A 25,312-nucleotide genomic window follows, 5' to 3' on the forward strand; every position below is an offset into this window, starting at 1 on the left:
ACTTCGACTTGGTACCAATGCTGGAGGCAACTTAAATGGGGCCTCTCTCACATCATTCTTCCTGTACAAAATCAGTCTCAGAGCCAGGGCATGGAAAATCAAACCCCCGCTCCCCTTTCCCCGGGGCGGAAGGCGGCGAACACCCTCGCCCGCTCACGACTCAGTTTTTGTCCGAAGCGGTAACGACACCGCAGCGACGAGGGCCGGGGAAAGACGTCGGCCCGCTGACGGCGCTCAGGCCCTGGAGGAAAGGCAGCCGGAGAGGGAAGTTACGCCCGCTCCCCACAAGAAAGCAATCGCCCCACCCGGGGGCAGAAGCCTCCCCCCGCCGGCCTCGGGTCGGGGCGCGGCACCGCCACCGCCGCTCTCCCGGCAGGGCCAAGGCGGCCGCGCCGGGCCCGCTGCTGGCCGCGGCAGGGGTTGCCTCAGGTCTCGCTGCCCGCCCGCGCTGAGGCGCGCGCAACGCCCCTCCCACACGCCCCCGCACATGCGCACGACGGCCCCGGGGTGGGGTTTTACCCTTGGCACGGCCCCCACCCGCGGCCGCGTGCAGGGGGGGAGGAGGATGCACGCGCCTAGCGGAGCCCCGCCCCGCCCCGCCCGCTCTCTGCCCCCTCCTCTCTCCGTGACGGACGGCTGCTGGCTCCGCCTCCACGCCCCCTCCCCACCCCCAGTGTCAGGCCGCGGTCGGTTCCGCATCCGGCGCGGTTGTGTCACTTCCTGCGCACGCTGGCGCTCTCCCTTTCCCCCTCTCCCCGGACCCGGATGGTGACTGGCGGCGGCGGCTCTAGGGACTGTCAGTGAGCGGCTCCCCCCGGGCCTCTTGTCCTGAGGGCGGCGGCGGCAGCGGCCGGGAAGATGGCTGCGGCGGCCTCCTGCTCTTCGGCGGCGGCGGCGCCGGCTGGGCCCGGGCCCGGGCCGGTGTCGGCGGGGCCGGGCTCCTGTGAGTGGCTGCTGCTGCGGGACGGCTGCCTGCGCTGCGATGCCGACGGTCTCTGCAGCCTGTGCTACCACCCGGCGCTCAACGCCATCCTGGCCGTGACCGCTCGCGGCGCCATCAAAGTCATCGACGGCACCTCGGGGGCCACGCTGCAGGCGTCGGCGCTGAACGGTGAGCGCAGGGCCCCCGCGGCCCGCCGGGCCCCTCGGCCGCGGCCTGGAGGCGGGGGGAGCGGGCCAGGGCAGCCTCGGGGCGGCTGCCGGGCACGATCGCGGCGCGGGGGAGGCGGGCGGGAGGCTCGCCTGGAAACAGGTGGCGTGGCGGGCCAGGGGCTTCCGCCTGAGGAGGCTCCTGGGGGGGGCGGCCGGGCTTGATTCAGGCCCTCGGTGCCGGGGGTTCCCCTGGCTCCTTTTCACCTCTTCTTGTTTTTCAAGCCTGAACGGTTCCTACTCTTCGGGGCAGAGGTACTCGTGTAGGCAGCACTGAGGCGTTTTTCTTCTGTGAAATGTATTGGCGTGCTTGCTAAAAGACTAAATGGGGATGGAATGCTGTGATGTGTAGGGCTCTGTTTTTTTATTTTAGTTTTTCAGGTGTGCTTGTGGATAGCATAACGCTGAACCTTCCAGAGAGTCGAAGCAGCATGTTATGGAGGATACATGTAGTTCTAGTTCTTATTGATATGTGATACTGTAGTAATTTATTTATTGAGCCTTAATCTGGGTTTGTTAAGAAGGCTTCTTTCTTAAAGGTGTCATTTCTCTTACGGTTCAGAATTATTTAAGATAAGAATCCTTCATCAAGTTATTTGATGGTATGTTTTTATATATGTTTGTGTAGTTCTTCAGTCTGCTGAGTATCTTGACTTTCTCTGGTGCTAGTAACAGTATCCCTGCTATTATGTTAAGGAGGCATGATTATGTACTGACTTTGTAGAGGCTGAGACTGTAGCATCTCCGTAACTACGAAGCAACTTTCTTCGTTGCCCATTGATGTTTTTCTACTATTTACAAGCTAGCTCAATAGAAAAATCTATATGCCAATAACAGCTTTTGTTCCTGGTTCATTAATGGTTCTTAAACTGTGGTGCTTGTCTGAATATTGGCAGGGACAGGGGGCTTCTTTAGTGAGACCAGCCCTTGGAATAGAAAGAGATGATTCTTACTAGTTGTGTGTTTCCACATTCAGGTTCTCCTTACAGTTGTATAGTTGGGTGTTCCTAGTAAGATCTAGCTTTGCTGCGTGGTGGTAGTGACAGGTTGATGTTTGCCCACATAGTAATGTCAAGAATTGTACGGAGATGCCATAGTCTAAGTACTGTGTATACTTTCACCTTGAAAACCTGCAACTGTATTACAATGTCAAACTGAAGAGAATGGGCCAAAAACCTGTGATTTGCTTTCATAAGTTAAAGGTGGTGCATCGTAAGATGCAAAAGTTAAGTGTTCGGGGCAATAAAAAAAAAAAAAGTTTTGTGGAATTATTAAGAAGCTGTCAGCTGCTTTTGTTGTCGGTTGCTTATGTCGAAAATGAGGCTCTTGTGTGGTGTTTCCTGCTTTGTTCAGAATACCGATCACTCTGCTTTTATAATTCCCTTTCCTCTCTCCGAAGGTGGTTTTTTTTATTAATAACTTAATTTCTTACTTTTCTTCAAGCTGTTGCCAGAATTTGAGAATTGCTTTTAAGTTGTGGATGAAGAGGGCATAAATTGAGGACTTAATCTGTAATTGGTTGTCTATATAGGAGATGCTTAACTCTCATGAACAGAAAAATAAGTGAACTGTAAACCAAAGCCTAAGCTGTTGTTTTACACTTTTCTCTGATAGAATTCTTGCAAGAGATTTGATTTAGTATTCAAAATGCTAATGGAAATTCTCCCCTAAATAGTAACTATTTAAAAGTAATTTACTGCTTTGCTTCTGTTATGTACATTCAGTCATGTATACTTCCTCTAGTGTCAGTCTTCTCTGTGACAGCATGACTGTAAAAGATGGAGTCTACTCCTCCTCACATGAAACAACAGAATTACTTGCAATCTACCCAGATTTTATCTATGCAGTATAGCTGATGCGGTATTACTGGAAAAAATTTATAACCCTGGTTCAGTTTGCAGAAACTTTAAATGAATGTCCTTATAGATTCAGACCGTCATGCCTGTCAGAAATCTGGTTCATCTCAGCAGTTGGTGTCTGTTGGGACTCTTAGCAACCGTGTTCACTCTTGTTCTCTCCTTCTTCAGCCCTTCTTTGGGAAGAGGAGGAAAAGCAAATTCAACTCTTCTCTGATTCTGTCAGCTCTGTACAGCGTGAGCTCTTTTCATGTAGGATAGTAGTAGTTGGACACTCAGACCTGTAGACCAACTCTGTCCCTGCTCCCTCCCCTGCCATGAATGACAGGTCAAAGGATATTGTTGATTCAGGGACTCCTGGTGCTATAACTAAAAATAGAGTCCCTAGGAACTGAAACTGTTTCTCTTGGGAGACTGGTTGTCCTCCTTGGTGATTGGGGTCTTTTGCCCTGCCAAAAGATTTATGTTGGACAGAAATGCTGTAGCTCATTACCCAAGGAAAAACAAAACATAGTAGGCCTCTCTAGAAAGCAGAGCAAGAAAAAGGATCCTCCGTCAAGGGACTGGGGGGGGGGGAAGGAAACACCACCAGGCCTCAGTGTTGCTTTTATTTGCAGTCGCAGTTCACTGCAGCAATACATTAACTTTTGAGCTCATTCTCAGTGAAAAGATTGAACCTGTGGAGTACTGAACCTGGTAGAGCAGTGGAGGCTGCCTTCATTAGAATGTAAATGCAGATTGCTCTCTTTGGTGTGTGAAAGAGCAAGAAAAAAGATTCACAGCCAGGAGACAGTTCAGTTATAGATCATTAGGTCCAAACATTAGAATGTGGTCTCTGGTCTGCATGCTTCAGTTTCTCATGTGAACATCATTGGTCTGATGTATGTGATGATTCAGGGATTGTTCTCCTGAGCCCAAACTGTAGCAATCCAGTAAGGATAATGGTTATTATTATACCACACTGAATCTTCATCATATCTAGCCCTTGAAAGTGTGTGGTCATCTTTAATCTGTTTCCGATATGGGCACTCCTTCAACAGGGATCATTTACTCAGAGAATGGTGGTACATAAGAGTACCATTGGTAAGGGGAAAATAAGGAGATCCTTTAACATTAATCTTTGTTTTACCTGGTCACAACATTGTCCTCTTTATTCTACCAAGGCTGTTGCACACACACTGTGCATTTCAGAGAGCCAGACTGGGAGTGCAAAGACAATTCTTGTGATTACTGGATATTATGCATTTCAGTGTGTTTCCTAGTTGTGGTTAGTCAGGACTAGTTTTGAATTTGTCATGCAAGTCTATCAAGTACTTTATTTTCCCTCTTAGGCATTTAAATATTCGTGTGCTTTCAGTTTCAAGTTGAACACTGGTACTGAAAGAGCATGAATGATCAACCTCCAAATACAGCACTGAGGATGAGCCTTTTTCTCTGCCTCAAAAAAAAAAAAAAAACCCAAAACCAAAACAAAAAAGCCAGACAAACCCCCTGAAGAATCAAAACAACTTTCAGAATAATATTGAGTGACTCTCTTAGTGTTAGAGATGTTTGATTTATCAGTTCCTTGTATTTACGAATAAAACAAGAAAACTGCTTGAACTGGGAGAGTGCTGTAGTTGCCAGAGAAGCTTGGCCAGGAAGCAGTAAGAAACTAAAATGTACTGTCAGATGGACAGTGACCATCTTGAATGTTTCTGTCGGTTTTTCTAGATTAATTAGACATAGCAGTAGCTTCAGAGCCTTGTTCACTAAAATGCACAGTGTTTCATAGCTAAAACCTTCTAAATTACTATAGAGGCCCTAACAGTAATCAAAATACAGACTTCTGAATCCATACAGGGAAGGATCTGTTCATTGTACATATGTACGAGTTCCTATAGGGGAAATGGAGACTCTGCATTGTCACCAGAGGCCCTCAACCACTCTTCCTTCTACAGAAGGATTTAGAAGATCCCAGCCCAGGAGGCTCACCTGTGGCAGCAAGTTCAACACCATTTTCTATCTGCCAGCATTCCCTTTTGGGAAGTTCTGTTTGTCTTCAGCCTGATTACTTTGAATTATGAAGCCTTGGAAATCTATCAAGGGATATCCAGTTCTGTTTCTTTTTGATTCCTTTCCATGTGATACAGGAGGTAAAACAAGAAGAAAATATTCTCTTTTGCATCTTGCAAGTCTTAAGAGGAGTGTACGCTTCTCACAGTCTCCAGGAAGAAACTGTTGGGATACTCTGCCATGCAGTTCTAGGCTTGAATTATTTGAAGACGTCATCAGCAGTTTCAACTGGTTCAAGCTCACTGTGGTAATACTGCTCAAGTTGTCTCCTTCATTCCTCAAAATTGGAGTGAGTTCATTCATCTTCTTGGCTCTTATTTTCCTTTGTTCAATTATGAGACTAAAAAAATATTAATAATGAAGGCTTTTGCTATTAATACAGAATTTTCTCCTTGTTTATTTTCTCATTGCCTGGGGAGTATTGTCAAATATCTAGTGATCCGCTATAGCCCACCTTGCATTTGAGTATACTTGGATGACAATGCTGATCTGGGTAAACGCTTCTCAAAGAGATCATTCCATTGATTTATGTGATCTTAAGGTCATTCATGGAGAGCCTTAAGCAATTGAAAAAAGAGAATAGGAAAATTGTAAGATTTGAGTTCAGTGTTCTATACCAGTAAAGATTCCAGACTGCCTAGTGCTCCATTTGTCTTCTAGCTTAGTCAGAGTGTGTCAGATATCCCTTCTTACTTGGTATGCATCTTGCCAGACTGTCAAGATACTGTTAATTGGTATTTCCAGGCTCTGTGCAAGCACATCTGTATTATCTTATGCAAAAGCTAAAATAGAGTAAAAATAGAGATCTTTTCACGTGCCTTTAAAGGGGTGTTTGCATTACTATGTTTGTTGTAGGGATCCAGAAGTAACAACAGACAGCAATGCAGGCATATGTTATGTTGCCAGGCACAAGATTTTTCATTTTATTGACAGATCATTCATATCTGGACTAATGGATTCATGGCTATCACTGCAACAGTATCACCATATTATTAAATGTTGCAGAATGCTTTAATGTCAGATAATCAGGAATTTCCTAGCCCTCTGCAAATGGACTTAGAAAAAGGCCTTCTGCAGAAGATGTATCTTGAAATGCTTCTTACTGAACCGAAGAGGAAGTATTGTGCTCTACATCAGGGAATTTGAACTTTGACTTCCTGCCCTATTCCATCTCGCAGGTAGCTAAGGTATTATTGATATGAAGAATCCTTGGGAAAATACTGATTTTTTTCAACCTCAGTCCAGCTTTGGTCAAGACAGCTTTTAGTATGCTTATGTGTTAAACCCTTCAGCTCAGCTCCCAGTCATGTTGTATACTGTATTATATAAAATGTAGAAGAAACTTGGCAGAATTGTGTTCTGGTAGAGATAATTGATTAGTTCAAGTCCAGAATGTTATGAAAGAAAGCAGGTAAATCTCTCCTGGACTTGAAGTAATGGAAACATGGAGAAGGTTTTTGCTTTGGATTGCCCAGCCTAGTGATTTCTAGAAGCTCTGATGTTTTACTGTTCTGAACGTCATGGTGATCAGTGGTTTGGATCTAGTATACTCTCCTGTCCCATAATTGGTCCTTTCTAGCAGCCCACCGTAATGTTAGCTGGCTCAGTAGAACCCCTTTCTGAGTCTTTAGTTAAACCGTTTATTATAATATTTTTATGGTTGCTATTGCATTGGTATCCATAACTTGAGCTTAAGTGAAATACAACATCTAGGATTTTATAAGACAGTATAAAAAAAATCAGTCCTAAACTGAAGATTCACATTGATAGTTTCTCTCAAGCTTTTAATAACAAGTATGTCTGATTTTTTTGGTATGGTGTTGATTTGTTGTTTCAGGTTTTCTTTCCAATTTACTTTCAAGTCAGGAAGCAAAGCTGTCCATCGTTTCTTGTATGAGGATTCTTTAATTCTTCCTGAACAGTGTGACGTTTTTCTAAAGTTCTTCTTAAGCTGTCTTGGAGATGGAGATAAAGCTTACAACCATGTGGACTCTTGGACAACTTTTATGTGTATCAGTCTGTCCTAGGTCACGTTATGAGGTAGCTTGTTGCATGTTGTCTATTCTACTGAGATCAGTGGCTACTCACCATTTTTTTATTTTTAAATAAAAAATTTACGTGTGGATTAGTTCACTTTCCTGATGGATCTTAAGCAATGCCACAGGATTGCTTTCTGCTGTTAGAAAGCTGTCCTTTTAATGCTCTCTTAGTTGCAGTGACTACTTGCAGTCACCAGATAAGTACTTACCACTCAGAGGACCCTTCAAGAAAGAACAGCTATTGCCCTCAGTTCTTCCATTTGTGAAGTACACCTGGATACAAACACTTGCAGTTTCTTTTGGTTTCTGTGGAGGCAAATACGGGATTGCGTATTGGCCCAATTCCTTTGCTGCCTTGCCTTTGGGAACAGTATCAAGATTTGGTAAGGACCTAGTGCACACTGCTAGTCAAAAAGTAGACAGGAAGTTTAGTACATGCAAAACATTTCTTTTGAAGATTTGCATGTATGTTAGTGGAAAGAGTGCTCCACAGGTAAGGATGATGCAGAAGAAGCGAGGGAGAGAGAACGGCTTTTGTTTCACAGTCTAGATTAAAAGTGTAAAATTATGGAAATCATAACTTATCTGTCACATAAATGTAAACACTATTATGTTTAAAATTTTCTTGAAGTATTTACTTGGGCTGTTCAGTGAGTATTTTATTGATAATTCTTTTAATGTGTAACTTAAAAGAGGAGGGAATTTGCTTATCAGTTAAGTAGTCTTGAAAATTAATAGCATTCGTGAAAACACATATCCAGTCTCAAGTGCTGGTTAATGAAGGTTTGCATAGCATACAGTCTGTCGGCAGTTCTTCAGTTCCCTGTACAGTTCATGGAGGGAAAACTGTTTGATCACCTGAGTGAGTGTGAAGCGACCAGGATCTCATCTGAGCATTTGGCAGCTGTAGCAGAAGAGTTTGATAAACTGTTTACTGGGCAACAGGCTACAGAGACTCTATCATGAAAAACTCCTTTTGGAAAGGAAGAGCTGGGAGGGTGTGAGACTGAGAACTGTAATGGATGGAGTGGCTGGATGACAATGGGGAAGGGGTTAGGGAAGTAGGAAGGTGGGCAGATGGCAGAGAAGGCTGGGAAGATAGGGATTGTTTTACTGGAGAGCAAGAAGGCACTGTGGTTACTGTGGAGAAATACTGTGATAAACTTAGTTGACCTGTCTTCTACGGGATCCTAGATTCATGTTGTTATGTAAACAATGACATGCAACACTGCTCAGTAGACATTTTTTAACAGTGGGTTTTTTCTATTCAGTTTTCTGTAGCTTTTATAAATCAGAATTAACAAGATTAACATTTTTCAATGAATAATCATATTTCCAACAAATGATCTCCATTCGCTACAGAGAGAGGAAAAGTCCTTACTCTGAACTTTTGGAGAAACCTGCTTCCCATTACCAATAGAAGAGGCCTGGCAAGACCAGTCTTACAAGGCTTGAGTTAGCTTTTCTGAATGTCCCATTTTAGAGATAGAACTAAAGTTAAACCTGCGTAGTCACCATGTTCAAATATTCCTATGCTGCAAACAGGTGTCTTAAACATACAAGGTCCTTCAATTTTGCCAGCTTCTCTAAAGAATTTGGAAAGACATCTTAAAGAATAGTTTCACTTTTAAATATAACTTAAACATGAATGGATCTAGTCTGTTCTACTTCAGCTTTCCTGTATAGAAGCAGTTATTAGGAGAATGTGAGAATGCATTTAATTAATTTGAAGTACTCATAAGAATTTAGTGGAGCCTGGTATACTGGACTCATAATGCCAGAATGAGATCTTGGAGTTGTGCTAGAAATATGAAATACCAGCTAAATGCTCAGTAGTTATCATATAAGCAATTGCTAGAGAAGTTGTCAAGAACCCAGCTGAGAATATAAGTCCATTTCAATGCCTGTACATGTGCAATTTTAGTATTTCCATCTGAAAAAGAGTATAACAGAGCTAGAAACTTACGGTGTGGGATGGCTTATGTATGTCAGACAATATTCAATCTGAAAAAAAGATGGTGGGGATGATATGGAATGGGGAGGTAAAAGAGAGAGAGAGGTTTGCAAAATTCTGGATGTGTGAAAAATGTAAATTGAGAGTTGATTGTCTCTTCTAGTATAAGAGCTGAGGGCATCAAAAGAAGTAATTGTAAGAAATAGTAAAATATGGAGCTCCTGGCTACAGAATATTGTGGATGCTAGATTTTGTAGAATTACAACAGTGTTGGACAAACTGATGGGAGAACAACCTATCAAAGGTCATTATACAAAAAAGAAATCACTTTTGACTCAGAAGGTCCTTGAGCACAAATTAGCAGGGGCTGAGAGTGTTATAGGAAGGTGCCATACATCCATACCCTGTCTTAAATTCTTCACTAACCACTTGGTTCAGACCACTGTCTTGGACAAAATATGAGGTTATGTGCATTATCCTCTGATCCAGTATGGTTGCCTCTGTGTTCAGTGTTGTATTTCCTTAAAAGTAATGTTAAACAGAGAAAGATGGGTAGTCGCTCAGCAGTCTAACATGGCTGTTGAACTACTGCTGCAGTAAAGGAAGACTGCTGTTAGATTTCCTCCTAAACCCATTTTTTTGCAGACTGAATGAGTGCAGTTATCTTGGTCTTTCTTCACGTGTTGTATGGTCTCTGTCCTGGTTTGGGCTGGGATAGAGTTAATTTTTCTTCTCAGTAGCTAGACTAGTGCTGTGTTTTGGATTCATTATGGGATTTGGTATGAGAAGAATGCTGATAATACACTGCTGTTTTCAGTTGTTGCTAAGAGATCAAGGACTTTCCAACCCCCCATGTCCTGCCTGTGTGCAGGTGTACAAGAAGCTGGGAGGGAGCACGGCCAGAGCACTGGACCCAAATTAGCCAGTGAAGTATTCTATATCATACAATGTCATGCTCAGTATATAAAGGAGGGGTGGCTGGGAAGGAGGGGGTTCTCTCTTGCTTCCAGGATTGCAGTTTTGGGATCTTGGTTTTCGGGATTGCTAGCCAGGAACGGGCTGGGTATCAGTTGACAGGTGGTGAGCAGTCGCATTGTGCATTATCCATTTGTACTTTCTCTTATTGTTATTGTTTTATTTCAATTATTAAACTCTCTTTATCTCAACTTACAAGTCTCCCTTTATCCCTCCAATTCTTTCCTCCAACTTCCTGGCGGGGGAAGGTGAACAAGCGGCTGCATGGTGTTCGGCTGCCGGCCGGGTTTAAACCATAACACTGTCTTAGTACCCCTTCATGGGAATTTCACATTTGTGCTGATATCTCAGATGGAGGACGGAAGCTGGGCATGATATTCTGGATGTGGGCTGAAAATTGCTGAATAGAGGAGACTAATCTTTTCCCCTGATCTACTGCCTGTGAGATCCCCAGTGTGGTAATAGTTTGTCACTTCAAGGATGCGTTGCTGCTGCTTGTTCAGCCTGTCCATCAGGATCCCCAGGTTGTTTTTGTCGGGTCGCCACCTAGACAGTTGGTCCCCAGCTTCAGTTGATGTGTATGGGGTTATCCATACCAGCTGTAAGACCTTGCAGTTGTCTTTGAACTTCAGGAGGTTTGTATCAAGCCATTTCTCTGGCTTTTTGAGATCCTTTTAAAAGGCAGCCCGCCATTTAATGTATCAGTTGCTTCCCATTTGGTGTCATCCACTCTTGCTAAAGGTGTCCCATCATCCAAGGCATTGATGAAGATGGTAAATCATACCGAGCTTTGCTCAATGCCACTTGTAACTTGCTGCCAGGTAGGTATTAAATCATTTACTAACATTGTGCATGACAGTCTAGGCAGTTTTTCACTTGCCTTGTAGCCCACCCATCTGCTTTTGAGAACTTGCTGCTTCTTTCAGCTTGGTATTTTGGAAACTCTTTATAATATTGGGGTTTGGGTGGGGAAAGCTAAACCATTTCCTGCCAAACAGTCTTGGGAGTTTAAAAAGTGCCATAACTGGAGATGTTTTCTCCTGTTACAGAGACTGCAGGATACATATTGGGTGAACTCTTGATGCTCTAGCCACTGTAGTGACAAAAAGAGGAACTGGTGGTAAAACTTCATCTGGCAAAGGTTCTTTGTTGTGAAATGCTGCGATGGGAATTGCTCTTGAAGAACGGGAACTTCCTGTTACTGAGCTGTGAAGTATTATTCCTTGCCTGTCTCTGGGTCTGGGTGGATGCTGTGTCATCTGTCTGTCTGCAATTTGTGAAAGACAACTTTCCTGAAAATTTTTAATCATAGTTTTCTGCTTTGAGAAAAATTTTGAGGAAGACACTGTCCCCTGTGAGGTGTTTGCAGGAGAATAGCAGGGACTTAAATTTTCACAATTTACTTGAGTTTGCAGGAAGGATTGTAGAATACCGTGTGAAATCTTTTGTAATTTGTTCTTGGGATAATGGTATAAAGCCCTGAGCAGTTGCGTTCTGTGCAGCATACGAGCTGGCAGTAATGTTAGATACATGGAGATCTGAAATGACGTGAAGAGCGTGGGCACTAAGAGCTCACCAGTATCTTCCTGCTGACTCAGTCTCAGTTTAAGTCTGTAGAGTGGAAGAGGACCCTATGCCTGCAAAGCTGGTGAGATATGAACTGCCTTGACCTCAGTGGGTTTTTGTTTATGTTCTGAAACCTTTTAACTGTTAATGTTAGCTTCTGTTAGTAGTTGCTTGATCAGACACATCTAGTTAATATACATGTGGCAGTCTGCAATGCTTTGTCCCAGATAACACATCTTCCTATTCTAATAAGGATTATTAAAACCAGCTATCAGATAATAAAGCTGATACTGAAGCAATTCTGTCCTGTTTGTTGCTAATGGAGAAGATAAACTGTAGATCACATGTATTGTTCTTGGTACCAGTTTTGGCAAATAAGGGAGTTTGAAGGCACTTTGTGTTTTTAAGCTGGGTATTTCTGCCTCCTTTAGCGTTCTTCTGTTTCTTTCCTGTTTCACCTCTGAATGTGTTTTTGCTTTATTCAGTCATTTTGAACTGATCTTCCAGGTGATGTGGCAGATGGAGGTGTGTGTATATAGTGAAATCTAAAAGAGAAAATATTGCTTATGTATAGCTGGTTTAAGCCCATCCTCATCATTCATGTAAAATAGCAACTTGGACTTGTTTTCATCCAATTGTTTCCTTTCCATCCTTTCCTCGAGTCTGGGAATGCTTCTGTTTTGGGAAAGGAGGGACCCATGAAGTGTCTTCAGAGAGTGCTTTGCTGAGGTGATGTTTAGAGCAAATAAGGGGCTGGGTGCCTGGACCTGGAAGATAAAACTGTGCCACTGAAGTTTCCACCGAAGATGTAGGTGAGGAGAAGAGTAGAAACAAGAGATAATCTATAACTGATAAATTCAGTAATGATGAGCAGTCACGGCCTGGTTTGGCCATGTCTTAGCCATCTTATTACTATGTTCCCAAATGTTCATAATCACCATGTCTTTTTCCTTTGGGAGCCACCAATGTAAAACAATTTAGAGACAAATCTCTCCTTTTTAAACCAGAATTGCAGTGATTTGCTTTTTATCCTCTTTGTGTGAAAATGTTACCCCTTGCAACTAATCCATAGTTGTGATTTTTGTGTAGTATTAGTTCAAAATAGGTTCCTGCAAATATAGCAAGTTAAGACAGCAAGTTAAACTTTAAGGCTTTTTGGTTTTTTTCATTTGTACAGTAGAACTTCCACAAAATGTAGGTGTTCTGATATGCTTGCCTTGGCAAACTTGTGTTACTTGGGTAGTATACAGTGAGGTGTTGTACTTGCAAACTGGATTTTTCAGTTGCTTATACAATTTTGTGAAACGGTAGCGATAGGAAAAGCACCTGCCTCGCAACAGATGAGGACAACTGATACGTATGGGTTTTTTAATCCCAGGTACATATGAAAAATGTGTGAGAAGTAGCTAAGCAACTTTGTGGCAAGAAGCATTTTTGTCTCTAATGGAAAGGATAGTTTTGCTGTCTGCTAACCTGACTTCTGGAAGGAGAATTTCACACAACATATTACCATGAGTGATAATATCTCCTAAACGTGAAGTTTTACATCCACACTTCACAACAGAAAAGGGAAAATTAAAATTTTATCTTTAATTCTAACAGAAATTTTAAGGACTTCTGCAGTTGTACCATTACCTTCTCTTGAGTTTTTGAGTTCTCTTCCCTTTAAATAGCTTGTTGTTCAAATCTAATGATACAAAGTTAACAGGATAGATAGGGCTTTTGATCTCCTGAAACTTCATCCATTTAGCTTCCCGTGGTTGCAGTATTTTGAAATGAGTACTGAAATATTGTCTGGATATTCTGGTTTAAATTGGAAGTGCAAAAACTGGTATCAGTGCATGTAATATATGTGTTTTGCTGACCTGATGGGATTTCTGTTTCTCCAAAAATGTTTCTTTAATTCTTAATCTTAAGACCTAGTTGCATTTGTAGATTGAAGTTATGGATGTTCCTTTAGATATTTGATTTGTCTTGGATCTTAGCGGTATGGAATTAGTGCTGTGATGCATGTTTACCACTCTATAGCTGCAGATAAAAGTGTTAGTTTCTAAATTACAGTAGACTATTTGGGTTTTTTGTATGCTGTGCATTGTGAGCTTCTTGTCAAGAGAATTACTTTGTGATATGTTTTAGTGCCATTACTGGCTAGCAGTTTTCAAGGTGAATTAATGTTTTTTCAATATTAGAAAAGATCAAAGGTGCTAATGTCGACATTAACCTACATCTCTTCTTGGTGGTGGCCATACATATTCAGGTGACAGCCACTCTCTCTTAAGCTCTAAAGCTTTGAAACTAAACCTATCTGTAGCAGAGAAATGGAGACAAGCTTTTCATTTTCTACTTCTCGAATCGCAAGGCTAATTCTCTAATTAGTTTGATTCATCTTAATACCTGCAGACAAGGGCGGACAGTAGATGCTGCTTAGACTGTTATGTATTCTCCAAACAAGTTTGTTTTCTGTAATATTTTTTATAGGTCAGATTGTGATCACAGGAAATTGCTGATCGCTGTTCTGTGTTGTTAGAAACAAAGGTGGCGGAGGGGGAATGTTCTTTTTCTCAAATTCTTCTTTTCTGCAATATGATGTTTATCTTCTTTTGTTTTAAAATTTCAGGTTGCTAGTTCTAAAGTTGTTGTAGATGGCATACCATAATGTAGTATGCTATTGGACTTGCAAATTCTAGCATGCTAGCAGCCTGCCAAGTTTCCGTATAGGAACTGACAAAAGGCTTAATGACTTCTTTGTGAGTTGGTTTGTTTCTAAACCTAGACAGATAAGCCAGAGATATTGGGAGAAGCTATGATCCACTTGTGCCAAAACTGAAAAGCACAATTGTTAAAAACTTTGAATTACTATTTCTCCTTCCATCACCCAAAATAAATTACAGCTGAAGAAATTAGGGCTAGAATGTCAGTGGGGTTTTGATGATCTGGCTTAAGTCATTGAGTGAGTTTATGTGAAACTTTTGAACTGTGATTTGTGAAGATGCAGATCATGACTTACTGGTATGGTAGTAAACTTAGCCAGGCTGAACAGGCAGGACATAATATTGTAGTGCCACCAGTAGGTTTTTTCAAAGGATATTGGTCAGAGTCCTTTGGGACATTGTAAAACATTGATCTTGAGGTAGAAAGGACCCTTCTGCCAATGCTTTTGAGGATGACTAAACTTTTCTAGGCATTTCTTCTACAGTGGTGACTTCGTCTATAGTGGTGACTTCTAAATTCTTTAGTTTCCTGGTTCTCAACCTACTGTTTTAATCATATGGCCAGCCAGTGTGCGCTATGATATACTTTGTGACTAGTAGAGAACCATTGTGAAATATATTTTCTGAACCTCAGAATCAAATTCCTAAGTTTGCAAATAGCTTGTCAGCAGTTCACAGACTATTCAAAGTGTAAACCAGTCAGTTGCAGAATGTGTTTCCCAGGGTGTTGGAACAACACTAAATATTGATTGAACCATTTCCTTGAAGCTCCATCGACTTAGGCTAAGGGAGCTTGTTTTGGTTTTATATGCTTCAAATACAATACAACCAGCAACTGTAAATAACTGTCTAGAGATAGTTTGGCTCAAGTCTTTCTGTCAGTGTAACCAACAAAAATATTAATCAGCACAGTGAGAATCACAGCTGTTAGGCAATGTATTTTTTGTTGCTGTAGTTATAACTTTTTGGTTTGTTTCTTAATGGAGCAGAAATATTATGTTGATTAGGCATGTTACCTACCTCTTTAGCAGGTAGGTAACATGTCTAATGGCTTCTAAAAACTGGGACTACTTACACAGAGGATATTAGTTAACCATTTGGTGGTTTAGACATGAGATTTCACTAACTTCACTACAGAAATGATAAAATAAGAATGTTCTAGCCTGGAAAGCCACAAGGGCTGGGGCTCCTACAGGCTGCTGAACTCCTAGTCACAGGGCATGAGCATACTCCTGTGCTTGACAGGAAATAAGAAAAGCGCAAAAGAAAGTGTTCATGGCGTTGGCACTGCTGGAAGAGGTGAGCTGCTTTTTCCATTTTTCTCTGGAATGAGGAGAAGTGCTTGCTTAAAGAAAGTGCCCTGTAGTGATCCATCACTTGGATCACACTGAATAGGCTGCAAACACCATGTGAATCTACTGAGGTTTCAAGTTTAGGGCATCAGATACCTTTCAGTTTATTTCCATAATAGTTTCCAGTACATTGTTGAAACTAATACTTTTAAAGACATTAAAACTTGTATTTGAATTTTTGTTGAAACTTTTTTCCTGTAGAATGACTTACTTCCTTGCCTGCAGCTGTGTTGTCTGTAGAGAGTCTTGTGTGAGAAACTCCAATGTATTGGCAAAAATACAGTTTGAAACTAGTTGATTTGCCATTCAGGGGACCCTTTTTTGTTGAGCTAGGACTAACGACTTTACAGCTATCAAGTGATTCCAGGGCTCTTGAAGTGTTTGACTGTTATAGCAATGATTACAATTGCAGTATACTTCATGCAGGCAAAGGCGTATGTCCTATATTTTGAGAATATATGAGTCATTGTTTCCAAAATTTTGGTGAGAAGGGCAGCTGACAACTATTCTTGACCTGAGTTTTCAAGAGAGGATACCACAAACGCAATGTGGTTGGATTGATGTGCCCTATATTTGGAGAAGTTTTAATTTCCATTTAAATATATCAAAGTGTGAAGACAACAGAATTTTGTAGCTGCCTTTATCTGGATTTTTTATCTGTATGCTAGCTACCTAAACGGTGATTTTTAATTATTCATAATAAAAACAGTATCCAGTGTCTGAGGAAAGAGGAGAAGAGGGATGGGACTTGATTAATGCAAAATTTAATGAAACTCCTTTTCCTGTGCAACAAGAGATCTATGTTGACAATCCAGGAATTTCAGCTTTGCCCTTTGGATGATGTGTCTGTATACTTACAACATACATGCAGCCTGCTTCTGTAGCAGCAGCAATTTGCCTTCTACACAGGTAGCATATTACATGGATTTAGTTTTACAATCCATCCAGCCTTAGATACGTAGTAATGTCAAGTAACATGAAACATTTCTGGTGATAATATCCATTGCCACAGCCTTTCCTTACTTATCTGCTGACAGTCTTCCTCCACCCCCACCAAACTTCTCTAACCTGTTACTGACAATCACGTGTACAGCTCTGAGCAGAAATAAGGTACCTTAGTGTCTCAACGAACACGTGTAGCATTGGCACATGTTATATGCTCTACTTAGTTTTCAGAAGTTTGAGTATTGTTTTGCTTGATGAAATGGTGTTAATCAGCCTTAATGGTAGTTTAGCAACTTTGTCTTAATTTTCACGCTGATTTGTACAATTTATTTCTTATTCTTGATTGTCAGCTAACATCAAGTACATCAGGCATCTATATAAGGCTTGAAAACACTAGTTTAGGCCTCCTGCTAGGAGCAGGACTTGAATGATGGCTTCCATTGTAGGAATACAGTGGTTGTAGTTGTTGATGGGATGTATAGATTTTGGTTGGTTGTTTTTTAATGTAGGAAATACAAAAGTTTGAAGGTTGTAGTGGCTAAAATGCTAGTTTTTGATCATCTCAAGATGTAAAGATTTTGCTGAAGTGTTACATTACTTTCCAGAACACATATTCAAGGTCTTTTTATAAAAGCTGTTTTCTAATTGGCTCTTGCTTTTTATCTTTCACTTTATAGCCAAACCAGGTGGACGAGTGAAATGTCAGTATATTTCTGCTGTGGATAAAGTGATCTTTGTGGACGACTATGCAGTAGGATGTAGGAAAGATCTCAATGGCATCTTACTGTTAGACACAGCTCTGCAGACACCTGTTTCAAAACAAGATGACGTGGTTCAGCTTGAATTGCCGGTTACAGAGGTAAGATGGGGGGGGGGGGGGGGAAGGTATGTAAATAACTCTTGACAGAAATACTGAAACCAGACGTTTGACCCTGAGTTTCTATTGTGATATTAACAGCATGTAATGGAAAAGTTTCTTAGTTATTAGCTGTCATAGGGCAATAGCTTTTTGCAGTTATCCGTATCTCAAACAAATAAGAGCTTGCCTCGTCAAGAGCACGTTATTTCAGATGAAAGAACTTTTTAGTGACCAGAAATAAGGACTTGTTTCCAGAGCTTTGTCACTGCTTATGTGTAGAATCTATATATACTTCTAGAAGTCAGTCTGGGCTGCTAGGCATCCTTGGATTTTTTTGGTTTGGGCTTTCAGGGAAAAAAAGACAATTAAAAACAGCTAATATGATGTTGCTACATGTGAAGAATGAATCCTGGAATCTAACTTTTTTTTATTAGGGCAACTGACCTAGCTAGAAGACTTTTTTCCCTGCAAACCTGGTTTCCCTTTTACCTTTGGACTATCGCAGCTGAACATAATTCCTCTTGGTTTGAGACAGTATAGCCAAGCATTTAGTATCACTTTAAGGGAATCTAATGTGTACCTTTTTGCTTAGAGTGTAATGCTGAGAATTTTGTTGCATTGGTTTACCTTCAGCTAGCATAGTGTTTATTAGGAGGGGTAGCATGTATGTTCTTATTTTCAAGTGTTGTCTAATACAAGATCGCTAAGAATTGCTTCTATTCTAAGGCACTTGGTGATGAGGAAAGTAGCTTTCACCTTTGTAGTGGTCATAAAGGAATAGACCTGGGAAGTAAATCTGTACAACGATTTTAATTACAAGCGACATTAATTCTTTGCTTGGGAAAAACACAGAGCATCTGCCAATGGTAATAATTAGAATAGTGCTTACAGTTGAAAAACCAAAACTGGGCTACCAGAGCCAGGTTCTGAATCTTTAAAGCAGTCTGAGAAAAGAGCACTTCCCACTCATCTCCGTGGGAAATAAATTTGAATATTGAATGATGCACCACCACCAAAAACTTTTCCTGAGAATTGATTTAAAATGTTTATGTTCTGTTGGACTACTGAATAATAGATGCTTATTAGGAACTAAGAATATGGTTATATGTGAGGTTTAGAAGAATATGTTGTATGTGAGGTTTTTAACTACTTATCTTGAGTAGGAGGAAACGCAATAAAATGCTTCATAGAGGGCCCCAAAGAGAGCTTTCTGGGTTCCTCAGGCTTGCTGCCACTGGCATAATTTTTACACCCTTTCTGGGTAACTACAAAATCTTGGTATGTGTGGCTGAGTGTGAAGAGGCTGACAGAGGTCAGCATTTCCTTTCATAAGTTTGGTGTCACTGGTTTGCAGTCTCTCATGGTTCAATACAGCCTATAAGTTTGTGTCAGTTTCAGCTAAAGATTCTTTGGTTCTAAAGAGTTTGCAGACTCTTATTTCAAGGTATAGAGCACTTCTCTGTAAAGGTCCTTCCTGCTGGAAAAAATTGGAAATTATAATTCACTAGGAACAGATTTGGGAAGTTCATGGCAAAATCAGTGAGATGGGAGGAAAAACATTAGCAGTCTTCAGTTCTTCTAACTGTAAAGAGGAGATACCCAGACTTCAGAAAATTTTAGTAAATATTAAGCAAATATCATACAAATTAATCAGTCCACCTCTTTCATCATAGGAAGGTCAAGAACCTTTATCCAAGCAAGAGCCTTTATTTTTTTGTTAGTCCCTAGAACTTTTCTGCAAACTTTTGCACTTAAGTAGTCTTTTTATATGATTGATCAGCTGGTAATGTAATTTATGAATTTCTGATTGATTGGCAGCATTGACAAGTTATGATGCAGCCCCTATGCTGTTTTTACTTCCCGTAGAACACTGTAAATTTATGAACCTCTGTTGTTCTGATGCCACAAGAATTGTAATTGTCTTTTTATTGGAATCTGAGAAACAGATACAGCCTTAGCTAGGAGACTGATTTGCCTTGTTTCTGTCTTTCTGCCCCTGAACTCCACAAGGACATAACCAAGTGGCCGTTTGACCAATTGGTTTTGGAGCAGTTTGTGGCTGTTTAAAGGACTGGCTGGCCATTGCCCTTGGGAAATATTTCCCTGTATTTGTAACTTGAAAGTTTTCATATAACATTTTTCAGATGTTAGCCCGCTTAACAACTGATACAGAATGCTCTGTGCTTTGCACATAAAGCATACCTTTAAATCTTACCTGTCTGCATGAAGTTAGCAGAGAGAGGGAGGCTAGAAACAGATGGGACTTGGAAGAAAAAAAAGTCTATAAATGGATGTTTATAGTGTTCCTTTCTAGATGCATTATTTCTGAGTTTTGAGAATTTCTAGATTCTAAACTAGCTTGTCCTTTTCAACTTCATTATACTAGTATTGTAAGTAATTTTTCTCTAATTTTGTTGCAACGTTGTTTTTCTCAGTCATCTATTTTTTTTAAGATACAAAACTACTCAGAAAAATGTCCCAACTTTCTTCTTGCTCTCATTTTTTGTCCCTAAAGCTGAATGAATCCTTTCGAAGGGGAAGCATTGGGCAATAGATGTCTCGTTTTTGCTTGGCTTTAATATATGTTCTAATTCTTTATATGACCAACTTGTTTAATATTTGGTAATATTGCCCTTGAGGGAACTTGTAGTAATTACTGTTACTATTGCTGAAGTTTATCCATTGATAAGACCTACATAGGAAAGTTTGAACTGCTTACTCAACTCTGGCTTTTTTTATGGGAATTATACAGATATAATATATGATAAAGTAGGATATGCAACAGGTGTAATTATTGCCTGTAGTTATTCAACGTGGATGCTAACTTTTCTTGCACATCTGCATTTTAGGCTCAGCAGCTGTTATCTGCTTGCATAGAAAAAGTAGATGTTTCTAGCACAGAGGGATATGACTTATTCATCACACAACTGAAGGATGGTTTAAAAAATACCTCACATGAAACAGCAGCAAATCATAAAGTTGCAAAGGTAAGAATTTGTGCTAACGTGGATTCCCAAGTCTAATTTGCTTGACTACTATTATTGATGCATACAAAATGCTTGACTTAGTGTGGTGGATTTTGTTTGAAGAGAATGAAATGTATTATGTGTTCCTTAGTTCCTCTGTGTGAAGTTTCACTTGTTAAGAGAACAAACGAGGTTAGTTTCTTGCTGATAAACCCAACCGAGCTTAAAATCTGAAGTTACTTCCTTGCATTATGTCCGTGTTGCTTTTGTGTGTCTGTTCTTGTATTATTTCTTGAAATCAAGAGAGGATGCAAGAAGTGCATGTGGTTTTACTTTTGACACTTTTGTGATTTGATGTTTAGATGTTAAAAATTTAAAACTGAAACTAGGCACTTTTTGTCTTAATTTAGTGGGCAACGGTTACGTTCCACCTTCCTCATCATGTTTTGAAGTCTGTCGCCAGTGCCATTGTAAATGAACTCAAGAAGATAAATCAAAATATTGCTGCCTTACCTGTAGCATCCTCTGTGATGGATAGGTTATCTTACCTCTTACCCAGTGCACGACCAGAACTTGGTGTGGGACCTGGTCGATCTGTGGACAGGTATGTTAAGACGAAATAAGTGATGAATTTGACCGCTTAATTATATCAAAATAAGCTCTTAGATGACTTTAATTTATTTGCCAAAGGAATTAGTCCTATTCTGTACTTTCTTGCTCTTACATGTACTGCTAATTAACTGTTTAATGCATAATGGACTGTACATATTACTAAACTTAAGAGAAACCTTTATGGGTGCCACAAGATGGTTTTGTTTAGATTCTGACTTTAATGCCAGTCAAATTGAATTCACCTGGCTCTTAATCCCAACATACTCTTTCAGAAAGGTAACAATAGCAGCCCTAAATATAGGTCCCTAGGTGGTATTGTAATATGTTAATGTGATATGTTCACCTAGGCTTTACTCTTCATCATGTTTGATTATGGCTTTTATCTGAACAGTCAGGTGCATATGACTAGTTACTTAAGTTACTGGCTTTACTCAGACTAATACTGAAACCTTACTGAGCCTGCAATATTGAGATGTTCAGAAACCGTAGCTTTTAAGAGCATTATGTACACCTCTTTTGAATGCAAAGAGAGCACTCATTTGTCTACCAAAGATAAGGCATACATACTATGTTGCAGCATGAAATCAATTCCTTTTCCTTCACACAAGGAAGCGTTATGCTTATGTTTTGTGTTTTAGTTTAGGAAGTTGTTCCTCTGCAGAGTGTATATATATGCTACTTCTGAACTCTAGTCACCTGCTATGTTTTTGGGCCCAGAGAAAATTTTACCTCAGGCTGTTGCTTCATCCCTTTCTGATCCAAGGGATAATGTATGCACAAGCAAATAACCCATTATTTTAACCCTCCTAAGCCAAAGCCAAGACTAGTTAGAATGCTGATAAATCTTCTAAGTCTATAAATTAATTCCTTCTTGAAAGTTTCTATAAAAGTATTATTTTGGAAGTGTGTTACCATTTCTTACAGCTCAATTTAGTAAAATTGATTTCATCTCTTACTTCTCTTCCCCAAGCCTCCAGGTCCACCTGTACCTCACCATACTGTATTTTTGATTAGAGGTCTCTGAGATCTGTCTCTTAAGGTGGAATAATGTCGAGTTAAGACAGCCTTTATGTGGGTGTTGCAAGAATAGTGTACTTTCTTGGTAGGAAATGTTTAATATGTCCATTCTCTTATAAGACAGCAAAAATCTCCTGAAACTGAGGGGCAGAAACAAGAAGTGAGGCACTTTTCAGTCTAGCAGCACTTGTTCTTGGGATGATCCTGGAGAACAAACTCTGTCAAGGAGAAAAAAAAAAAAAGCTGATAGTTGTTTCTTATATACCATTTCAGATGAGGGACATGCATTGAGTGAGGGTGGAAAAGACAGGAGCTTTTCTTCTCTGTAGATATCGAGTTGCAGAGGAGTTCATATTTTGTGACTCAGTAGTTTATAATTTTTAAGTGTTATAGTATGCAGTGAGTGACAAATGTTGGGGGTTTGTACCATGTATTCAGTTAAGCCTAAAATATCACTTTGGAGTAATTTCAAATGCACATTTTCATATCTGCTCAACTAGTAAACCCAAATTTTTGCAGTAGTCATGTTAAAAAAATCCAGCAGTTCTGTTGGGCTAGATTCTACATCTTCCCTAAATGCAGGGTAGCTTTGGATATGTGATGTTTTTCTGCAGTAAGACCAAATAGACTACCTGGAAGCTTATTTTATTAATCTTGCTTTTAAGGCCTGTAGGTTGTTGTATTGCTTTTGGTCTTTCGCTGAGGATGTACTTTAGGCACCAAAGTGAGAGAACTTTGTCACTTTTCTGTAATTGTTAATGATGATTTTAAGTATAAGTTATAGATAACTATCTGTGGTATTTCTAATGATTACTAAAGCATTGAAAATAATTCATAGTTTTTTTTATTCTAAGTGACAGTTTTGGGTAATGTAGAATTTTTCACCTTTCTAGGTCTTTGATGTATAGCGAAGCTAACAGACGGGAGACATTCACTTCATGGCCTCATGTGGGTTATAGGTGGGCACAACCAGATCCTATGGCTCAAGCTGGATTCTATCACCAGGTAAAAGGTTTAGTTGTCTTAGTATTTGTTCCCTAGATGAAGGTTTGGGGAGCAGAGTGTAATGGTTTAGCCCCTGCCGGGGTCTGAGACCACGCGGCCGCTGCCCCTCCCCCACAAAGGGAGTGAAATACAAAGCCCCGATCTGAGATAAGGAGAGGTTTAATACAGCAGTGCAATAGCAACACAACAAACAACAACAATAACAGTAAGAATAATAGTAATAACAATGAACAGGGCAAAATATCTACCAATATAGCAGTGAGAGAAAACCCAGCGGCGCGAACCCCACGTGATCACCGATTCTTCCCGCGCTCCCGCCCAGGACCTGACTTCAACATGGCGTATGAATAACCCGGCTAGAGCTTCCTCCCCCACTGCTGGGGAAACTTAACCCTATCCTGGTTAAACCAGGACACAGAGGAAAATGTCTTTTTTTTTTTTTTTTTTTTAATGTGGATTCCTTCAATGATGCAAAAATCATAATGAAAGAGTTTGTCATTCAGGTCTATTCTTTTTTTAAGTTTCAGGTTTTTTTCCATGCCTTGAGGTTTCTTCTTTTTTGTAGAGATCACAGAAAATACTGTTCTGAACTTCAGCATATAAAACACTTCTAAACACTTGTTACATGGAGTCTCTTTCTCTTTGTTAGATTGTTGAGTAAATATCCCTACTTTTTATAAGTAAAGCCAAAAAAAGCAATAAGCTTGACAGAGTTTTGTAACAATACTTTCCTAGTGGGACTTAAACTGTGTTGTAACAAGCAACAGTTCTAGACCACATTGCTAAATTATTAAGCTTAGAGAATAAATACAACCTCAATGTTTTATTTCACTACTCTTGTTTATTTCCATTTTTCATTATTTGAAATTATTTCTATTATACAAGAATTATTTATAGTATGGATCTAGATACCGATGGCTAGGCAGCGCGTATCATTTGATGTCAATATTGTCTGCCTCATTATGTCAACTGCAAAGCCTGATAGGTGCAAGTGGATAAAGTTTTTGGGGATTTCTTAAGCTTGTTTACGAGAAATGCAGGGAATTCATATATTAGAATTGCATCTGCATATTCCCAAGCATATCGAAACTTGAAATGTCATCATGAAAATGCTAAATTTTAAGAGAATGGAAATTTCCATTCTTTCTTCGATGTCGCTTCATCTAGAAACAACTGTTCTTTGCAGAGGAGTGATATAGAATGCTTTATATTCCAGCAGATTGAAGGAATAATAGGAAATAGTTGTCTACCGTGTGTTTTTTCAAGCATGCAGATGTACAGTTATTCTGCTGAGGTTCTAAATTTTTTGAATGTTGTGAACTTCTTTCAAAGAAAAAAAGGTCTTAGCAGTAATGCTGAGTTCTGTTCTATGTCTCTGTGTTTTTTATCCTGTGGCTTGCACAGGTTTTGGTTCTGAATCTCTTCTATAGTAATATTGTGTATCCTTTTTTTTTAATGTGAAATACTGCCACTTTATGTAATTTGTGGCCTTTTATACATTTGATGTGGTGCTTTGCTATGCCACTAGAAGGAGAAAAGGACTTGATCACCTAGTTGGAGTGTTTCGTAGTACATAACTATATAAATTTCAAGTGTTTCTTCTTATTTTTATAGCCTGCTTCATCAGGAGATGACAGAGCCATGTGCTTTACCTGCAGTGTGTGTTTGGTATGCTGGGAGCCTACAGATGAGCCTTGGTAAGTTTAATGATGTTTGGAGTAGACTTAATTCTGTGCGTGAAGAGGTTAGCAAGCTTTGGAGGACAAAGATCAACATTATCACAAATGGGATTTCTGATGAGTTTAGGGAACAAGAACGGATTTCCAGAATGATTCTATGGGACAAATCCAGAATAATTCCTGCTACTATGTCAAATCTGTGTATAATTGTAAGACCAAGAAATTGTAGTTGGTTTTATGTCTTAATTTTGATTTGCTATTTCATTTAAAATTGTGCCATAGCAAAGATGTCAGCCAACATTTCTTTGCAGGGTTTTAAACTTAATCTTCTATATGATTGTGACTAGAACACATCTTTTTTTAAGTTCTTAAACTGTAATGGCGATGCAGTGCATATTTGCCTTTTATGTGAAGTTGCAAGATCCATTACTAGTTTCCCGAATCAACTAAAACTGCGCATAGTGACAGAAATGCAGAACCTTATACTGATTTTAAAAGGATTCCTAACCTATTTTTTGTCTTGATTATTTGGTAATTTGTAATTGTTACTTTAACACATCAGATTCATGACT

General features: G+C 40.1%; 1 protein-coding gene across 6 annotated transcripts in view; it reads left to right on the forward strand.

Annotated features, from left to right (window-relative positions):
• The first annotated feature begins 714 nt into the window (after positions 1-714).
• Positions 715-25,312, forward strand: part of BIRC6 (baculoviral IAP repeat containing 6) — a 186,514-nt gene continuing 161,916 nt past the window's right edge. For 5 of the 6 annotated variants that reach the window (XM_074863354.1, XM_074863359.1, XM_074863355.1 and 2 more), the window contains exons 1-6: positions 717-1,111; positions 17,280-17,461; positions 20,311-20,448; positions 20,838-21,031; positions 22,950-23,061; positions 24,676-24,758. In XM_074863354.1, the coding sequence (XP_074719455.1) occupies positions 859-1,111; positions 17,280-17,461; positions 20,311-20,448; positions 20,838-21,031; positions 22,950-23,061; positions 24,676-24,758 (962 nt within the window). In that variant the 5' untranslated portion in view covers positions 717-858. Of the gene's footprint in view, positions 1,112-17,279; positions 17,462-20,310; positions 20,449-20,837; positions 21,032-22,949; positions 23,062-24,675; positions 24,759-25,312 lie in introns of all 6 variants that reach the window. The other variant, XM_074863360.1, reaches the window with a different exon arrangement.

This window comes from Strix uralensis, chromosome 3 (assembly GCF_047716275.1).
Source record: "Strix uralensis isolate ZFMK-TIS-50842 chromosome 3, bStrUra1, whole genome shotgun sequence".
NCBI lineage: Eukaryota > Metazoa > Chordata > Aves > Strigiformes > Strigidae > Strix > Strix uralensis.